At 28.9% G+C, this 8,422-nt stretch overlaps 1 protein-coding gene across 1 annotated transcript; it reads right to left on the bottom strand.

The window, feature by feature from the left end:
* Window positions 1-2,471: 2,471 nt before the first annotated feature.
* On the bottom strand, window positions 2,472-5,633 carry LOC117910305 (50S ribosomal protein L18-like). Its single transcript, XM_034824390.1, has 2 exons — window positions 5,409-5,633; window positions 2,472-2,948 (listed from the first exon to the last, which is right to left on the bottom strand). The coding sequence occupies exons 1-2, from the start codon at window positions 5,562-5,564 to the stop codon at window positions 2,553-2,555; spliced, it is 552 nt and encodes a 183-aa protein (XP_034680281.1). The 5' UTR covers window positions 5,565-5,633; the 3' UTR covers window positions 2,472-2,552.
* Window positions 5,634-8,422: the final 2,789 nt, after the last annotated feature.

Here is an 8,422-nt window from a genome sequence, read left to right as displayed (position 1 = left end):
CCAACCTTTGAGAGGAAGAAGTTTCATATATGCGAAATTTGAGATGGTTCCCAAATCAAATCTCTTTTTTTGTTTCAGATTTGGGAAGTTTTAGATTCTTGGAGAAGATATAAATATGTAGATTGGAGTTTTAAGGGTTTCTTTTATGAAATGAGAGAAATTTTGGATTTGAGAAGTAGTCTCTCCGGTTCGGCTGGGTGAGCACGTGCAGAGAGGTGAGAGAAAATGTTCCCAAATGAGAGAAAAAAAAGTTTTTGATTTGGGAAATAAGAGGTGTTGTCGAGTCAGGTGTTTTTAGAGAACTTTTAGATTCTAATTTTTGTGTCTTGTTTAATTTCAAAAGGTCTTGTTAACATGGAAGCTGACTTGCTGCTAACATGGAGACATTGAAGGGCAATTAGGGAAGAGAAAATGTAAACATGACATAGTGCATGAGAACGATAATATTTTCCCCATTGACAGGGAAATCTCATATTTCATATACTTGGGGTTCCAAAAGCATATAATATTCATATCACAAGCTGAAAACACAAGTTTCCATTTTTTTTTTTTAATTCAACTATACCTCACATGTGGCATATTGCCATTGGTTCAAGATTGGGGGTATTCTATTGAAAATGATATTTTGTTACCAAAGCATACTTACATAAGAAGTAATATTTTCCTATTTTTTTATATTAAGTTTTTTTGTCATAAATTCTTTTAATTAAATTAATTAAATAAATATAAAAGTTGTTATTAAACTAAAAAAAGAGCTTTTGATTTACCAAAAGTTGATCTAAACAAAACTTTATTTGACCCTTGTAATGCAAATGAATAACCAAAAGTATATATAATAAGAAGAAAAAAGAAAGAAAGACAAGAAAAAACAAGAGAAGGAAAACTAAGGCCTTGTTTGGTAATTGTTTTCAAAAACAATTGAGAAAAACAATTTTTGAAAATAGATTTTGAAAATTCTTCTCTAATGTTTTGTAAAATCAAAATTTGTTTTAAAACTTAAAATGTTTTTAACCTGTTTTTATTATTTTTAAATATGTTTTAAAAATAATTTTTATGTGTAGTGTTTTATTTTTAATCATTGTAAGTGTTGATATAATTATTTTTTAAAATAACTCTTAGAAAACAAGTAAAAACAACAAAAATATATTTTCTAAAAACTTTCTACTTTCCATTTTTTGTTTTTTGAAAATGGTTTTTTGTTATGGAGAATAGAAAACTATTTTAAAAAAAAAAACAATTGCCAAATAGGTCTTAAGTCTTCCATTTTGATACATTCCCCATTTCTTTTTCTTTCTTTCTTTTCTTTTTTTTTTTAATAAAAATTTCTACATAGAAAGTAAAACTCTTGTAAATTTCCTTAAAAATTACTTTAACAAATTTTAAAATTTAAGGTAGTAACAATTTTTTAATCAATTTTTAAAATCCATTATATTTTCAATGAAAATTTCTAAGAGTTCTTATATTTTATATAAAAGTTACTATTATTTTCTGTTTTTAAAAATAGAAAATAAGAAGCTTATCTAGACGGATACTAAGTAGATGTTTGGTAAACCAACTTAATAACATAAAATGACTTAATAACTTAATTTAAGTTATTAAGTAAATTAAGAATATTTGGTAAAATAACTTAAAGTAAAAAACAACTTTAAGCAATATGTAAAAACAATTAACTTATTTTTAAGTCCATATCTTTATTTTATCTTTTTACCCTATTTTCCCTAGTTACCTCTACAATATCTTTTTTTATTCCATGACCTTTATTATTTACTCGACCTCTTTTACTCTAATTATAATTTATAGAAATAAATATGCCAATTTAATTATTTAGAATGAATTTTAACTTAATTTTATCAAACAACATTAATACTTAAAGTAATAATTAAATAATAAGTTTTAAGTCAACAACTTAAATATATTTTAACTTAAAGTTAATTTAAATTATTAAATAATAAGTATTAAGTTTTATGGGTCTTAAGGTGGTATTTGTTTTTACTCCATTCTAAATAGAACTTAAGACTAAATAGTATCATATATTATTAAGGATTGAGTTGTTTGTTTGTTTGTTTGTTTTTTTTTAATATTATATTTCTATTAAGTATTAAGAAGTAAAATAAATAAATAAATAAAATTTTTTTCTATAGTTACGATAGTTCACTTTTAGCATTATGAAAAAACCAAATATTTTAATCTTTTCTATTCGGTAAAAAGATTTAAGAAATTAGTAATAAGTTAAGAAAAAGTTAAAAAATAAACTACTTAAATGCTTTAAGAGGATGAAATGTGTATTTTGAGAATATTTTAACCATGACAACAATGGCAAGCATAATTAAATCAGGATGTCGCTATCGCTTCACCAAACTTCATGTCAAAGGAAAAAAGAAAAGGCAAAGGACACAGATATATTCAGATATGAGGGAAGGTACACAGTCCAAAGCATAGAAAATTCCATTTTTTGTCATACATCAAGAGGATTGATTGATCATAAATCCTCTCATTCCAATTTTTTGTCTGTTTCATTTTAGATAACAAAAGCTATAGTAATAAATCTAGTTTTAGACAAATATGATCCCATTCTCCTTAATGGTATCAAGAACAATCCCAAGCTTACCCTCAATTCTCTCATCCTTTCTGGGCTCATAGGACATGGCAAACACATCAGCTTCCATTGATCTCTCTGCAATCAGCTTCCCTATAATTCTACATGCATTATGATCAGTGAGTGATGACAATGTATTCCTCAAATCCTTGGAATTTGTGGTAGCAACTGATATCACTTTGCTGGTTGGCCGGTGCATTACTTTCGCATGGATAAATCGCTTTGAAAAGAAAACATTTAGTAAGAATGGCCTCATATACATATCGGTCTTTTGCTTCCATGATTTCCTGCTTGGTCTTTTTGCGGCTTCACTTCGAGATCTCCGGGTCCAGGCAGCTTGAACCACTAAACACTACATAACAGGGAAGAGGACTTCTACTTTTAGTATTTTGGTCTAGCAATGAATTAAACGTAAATTAAACTCATAACAGCAGATAAGACAATTTGAACCATACTTTTTCCTTCATTTTGAAAAATAAAGAAAATATCAAACTATTGATGTCTAAACAAATTCATGACAATCATATCTTAGACCAAAATCTCACTCTCAATTCATTTAACAAAAGAAAGGGAACACAATCTAACTTGGGTACTGTTCAAAATTTCAAGGAAGAAAAGGCTTTGAGCCAAAATCCTAGGACTTAAACAATTGGAGTCATCAGGTCAACAAAAAATAGGACGCTTGTCCTTTGTCACATTATAAGTAGATGTTTCTACAGAAACAACTTCAAGTAAAACGATGGCTGGTAACATACTATAAAATTGGAGTAGGACACATGAATAGATGCTACCATGTAATTTGAAAGCTTAGTGATGCATTTCTTCCCTGAAAACATAACCTGACTTGAAGGAGTTAAAGAATCTGAACCATTGTGTCTCATGCAATTTAATACTCATCCTGTACGATCTCACCTCAGAAAAATTAGGACAGCTAGAATATGCAATCTGAATGTTTTCTATCATTGACTAATCATGCTTGGATTTTCGAGATGGCATATTTCATATGACTAATTTTGCTAGAAAGGTGAAAAGCTGGTGTAATTTCAACAACAAATTCCTTTCCAACATCCAAAATGGTGCTGGGCTCAATTTTCCCAAAAGAAAAGCAGCATACTTCAGCATGACTACTTGTAGGTTTTCATTCAATAAGAACTGATGAAGAGAATCTATTACCAAAAAAATTTCTGACAGAAATTTTTTCCCTGAAAGCTTCTCCTAAACACTCTTAGTTATGATGGCTGAACATCTTAAGCAAATGATGTAAACCTAGCTAATTCATCATTTCTGATAATTTAACTGATGACATCCTCCATTAGGGTTAAAAAAATTGACAAACAAGAGAATCCTCCTATAGTTTAAATGTTATTACAAAGAACCTGAAAATGAATTCAGTGTGGAATAAAGAGGAGTATGCCAACACAGCCCAAAGAGGAAGAAGCTGCGCAATGTCAAATATAGGCATGAAAAACAAGGGCTAGGGATCTTTACTTGTGATGATTACAAAACAAACCATGTAGTTCATAGAAGGTAGCACAGTTTGTCAAACTAATTTAGGTGGTTCACGTAAATGAGTTAGTTATTTATGTGGTTTCTCTTAATTGTAGTCATTTACTTCAGGATCCCATCATAATAAAGAGAGGGAATGATACTCCAATAGCTTCCAGAATTAACAAGCTTCTACAAGGTTCTGAAGGATAAATTGTGGAGGACTAGAAAATGGAGAAACTAGCATTACTGGGATTTGGCAACTACAAATTACTTACATGCCCAATTTTCTTGAAGGCATGTTCATTCCCTCAATGAATATTTAATGGCTTCATGGTCTTTGGAATAGCATTTAAAGATGGAGAGAGTCCAACATAAGGTGGGGGCATCAAAGAAAAATGAAGCCATCACTACATCTAACAGCATAAAATTGATTCCAAGATTCCATGGAGAAATAAAGATATAAAAAGGTTTGAGCTGCTGAAGCTGGGTTGAAAGAAAAGTGATGAGCCTCTGGTAAAGACAAGACTGAAACAGGACTTCTCTCTTGTTTCTCTCATTCAAGTGTACACAGGACTTTCATCTCACTTAGATCTTAAGTGACTTTCATCTCACTTAGATATTCTCATGGCTCCATTCCAAACAATGGGATTATAAAATCATTTCCAGGGCATATCTCATTTAGAACTATAAGGGTCCCGTCTGGACCCTGAAAATTGGGTTCATAATCATCATGTCCACTGCAAACCTTATAAATAAGAGTAACCTGAAGTCCATATCAAACTACTTTGCCTTCAATGCTTCTAATAGGTATCTCAAAATCAATTTAAACTACAAAATATCAAAACTAATTAGAAGTGTTTGTTTCAAATGTCAAACGTAGTTTTCTGATTCACATCCTAAATTACAGTATTCAGTTCACACAGCTTCAAATGAAGCTTAAAATCCCAAAATCATAAACTAAAAAATCTGAATTGGGTTCTGCACAGTTGCTAACATTCTTGTCAGAGTAAGAAATGAGTACACCAGAAGACTGAGTCAACAGTGAGCCAAAATAAAAAAACAAGAAATTTGATATGGGTTTCGAACAATTCCTGAGTTCATGAAATCAATAAAATGGATACACAAAAGAGAAAGAATAGAAAGAAAAATTAGCCAAACAAAGAAATATGAATTGGGTTGCCAACAATCCCTAGTTGATAGAAAGCAAAAACCACAAAACGCAAAATGCAAAATATGAATTGCGTTTTGAACAATTCCTAAATTCTTGCAAAATATGCTTAATGGAAAGCAATACAAGAGAAAAAAAAAACCAAAAGGAGAATACCTTGTTGAGAGAAGGAAGAGAAGGGTTTGTGATTGAATTGGTAGAAATGTTGATATTGGGAAATGAAGAAGACCATGAGAGCGAAGTGGGTTTCAATGAACGACTCTGGAATAAATCCGTAGAAAATAGACATGGTGATGATGAAATGGATGCCATCTTCACAGAAAAGAAAAACCTTGGCTCTGTTAGGGTTTAGTGTCTGCTCAGGTCTTATCCGGTCACTGAGTTTTAACAAACTGTCTGATGAATTTGTGTGGAAAACTAGGGGCTGTTTGGCTGCGTTTAAAAATATCATCGGAAACAAACCGTTTTTGAAAAAAATATGTTTCCAAAACAAATTCTCACCAAAAATTATTTTTAAAAAATAAATATTTTCAAGAATGATTTTCAAAACATTTCCCTTTGTTTTACAAGCTTCCTTTTAAAAAAAGGTAGTAGACAAATAGTGAACTAATTTTTCACTTTTACATATTTTCAATATTTTAAAAAATTAATTGATTAAAATGGATGAAATAATTATCATATTTGTGAATTTAACCTCTTCCACGTTTTTATTTGAAGAGTAACATATTTTTAATATAAATACCCTTAATTATATTTTAAGTAGTTACATATAGGTTTTAAAAGGAAAAATTATTTTTATAAGAAAATAATAATGACATTTTTGTTAAAATATGGTAAAAAGAGAACGATTGGTTTGATTTTTAAAATTGGATTTTTAATGGTTTTTTAATTAAATAATTTAAAAATAATAATATTATATATAGAATTTTAAATAATTGCTTACCTTTAATAATTGAAGTATCATTTCATAAATGCATCAACTTTGTTAAATGTACCCAATCATTCTTTTATTTTTTAAAATAAAAGGATTCTCAAGTTATTAAAATCTTAAATTGATATTTTTGGGTAAAAAAATGCACAATATCTTTTTAAAAACTGTAATAATACATTATAATATTTTTAGAATCCAAAAAAATTTAAATTTAATTTAAAATAAATATTAAATTATAAGAAATAAATATAAAATTATGGATAATAATATTTAAAATAAATATCCTACATAGTAACATTGATAATTTTAAAAATATACCAGGTAATAATTTTAAAGGAATTATAATATTTTAATAAAGTTATAAATTATATTTTTATTAAAAATAACTAGTAATATTTGAAAAATATTAATGGTTAATAATATTTTATTTAAAATAGCTTATAAAAATAACATTATATATAAAGATAAGGTGACAGAGTTTTAGTAGGGACAAAAAAATCCACAACTAAAAATAATATATAGTCTCACATTTATTCTAACCGCATCTAAAGATACCAATACAAGTGGGAAATTTTTTTGGAAAAATCTATAATGATGGCCACTGCTGGCACCACGTTAACAAGGATAATTTTTGTATGCCCATAGCTGTAGTGATGTACGGGCCGCAACTTAAAGGTCTTATAGATTCAACTCTCATTTGGGTCTCTACCACATGTATCTAAATCCACATGGGCACAACTGCTGCAATATATTCTTACAAAAATATATATTTTGTTGACAAAGTCTAGAAAACACTATAAAACCCTAAATAGTCATTCGATATAAAAACCAAAAGAAAATTGGAGATTGGGAAGAAAATAGAGAAGATATTAAAACACATCTTTTGAGTTTTCACCCTAAGTTCCTTACCAATAAGACCAAGAACTAAAGAGATCACTAGCTAAGATATATGATGCCTAATAGTGCACACATTTGAGTAGAAATAAAAAACAGTATTGAAACACATGCACCAAACAAAGAGAGTGCCAAGTGAAACAATGTGGGTTAGGGAATTTATATTGGTAGTGATATTCTATTGTTATCATTTCATAAGCCTTTAAGGGGAGGAAAGGGTCTTAGAAGTTGTAGACCCTCCATTTTGTCTTCATAGCATATGCCTTTGATCATACGTGTTACTTCTTGTTATGGACTCGTATTTTTCATGTGTGTCCCCACTCAAAGTGAGACTCACTTTTTTGTGAAAATTTTGATTTTGGAAAAAGTTGGAGTCACCACTTATTTTGTTCATTTTTTAAGCGAAAAAAAAAAGAAATAAAATACTAGAGTAACTCCTTTTTAAAGAAAAAGCAAAGTTTAAGAAAATCGAGTCTAGATTCGAGTGTCAGGTTACTTATTAGGAAGGTACCATAGGGTAACACTATTTTCTTAAAGAGGTCTCTACTAAACAAGTAGAAGGAACTAAGATAATTTACTAATAGACCAATGGATACTAAGAGACAACAACAAGAATATATAACAAAGGCAATGGCGATAACAAATAATAGTATAGCATGTATATTAAAGAAGTAATACAAATCAAAGTATGAGCCACCCAATATATACAACATATACACAATCAAAATCAAGAGTCAAAGATGGTTAAACTAACATCAAGATGAACTGATATACACTAGTCATGCATAGGGATCAGAACTAGAGAACAAACATGCAATCACAAAATAAATTCAAATAAAATATTAAAAGGGTGATCATGCTACAAGGGAAGACTTGTTTAACATGGACAAGATGTCTATGATACAAAGTAAGAATAAAAAAAGACTAAAAACATGCTAAAAGAGGCTAAATCAATGAGTTTATGTAAGATATACAAAAGTTGGACAAAAATCAACTAGTTACAAAATAAATCCAAATAAAATAGTTAGAGATGAGATAAAAAAAAAAAAAAAAAATTATACAACATGTTTCAGATCCCTAGAATACAAATAAAAAGCTCAAAGTTTCTAAACATGCACCAATAATCTTAGATTTAACCAAATGTTTTATTGCTCAGAAATAGGACAAAACAAGTCATGCAAAGATTGAATTATTTGACAAGCATTGGTGTAATATAAAATCAAAAAACATATTTAAAGTGCCTAAAATACATAAAAAATTTCTATGATGCTCAAATATGTACCAATTATCTCATATTTTAAAGAATAAACCACAACAGTAGATTTAGGTCAACACAACAAGTAAG

Source organism: Vitis riparia, unplaced genomic scaffold, assembly GCF_004353265.1.
Source record: "Vitis riparia cultivar Riparia Gloire de Montpellier isolate 1030 unplaced genomic scaffold, EGFV_Vit.rip_1.0 scaffold702_pilon_pilon, whole genome shotgun sequence".
NCBI lineage: Eukaryota > Viridiplantae > Streptophyta > Magnoliopsida > Vitales > Vitaceae > Vitis > Vitis riparia.
The sequence above is the reverse complement of the archived record's forward strand: the minus strand, read 5'-3'. Positions and strand labels throughout refer to the sequence as shown.

What these genes read in the sequence shown, in the direction of transcription:
- LOC117910305 (XM_034824390.1), bottom strand. Translation starts at nt 5,564, where the DNA reads ATGGCATCCATTTCATCATCACCATGTCTATTTTCTACGGATTTATTC. An exon ending in CTCTTCCTTCTCTCAACAAG is followed by an intron (nt 2,949 to 5,408) that starts GTATTCTCCTTT and finishes CCTGTTATGTAG; the next exon opens with TGTTTAGTGGTTCAAGCTGC.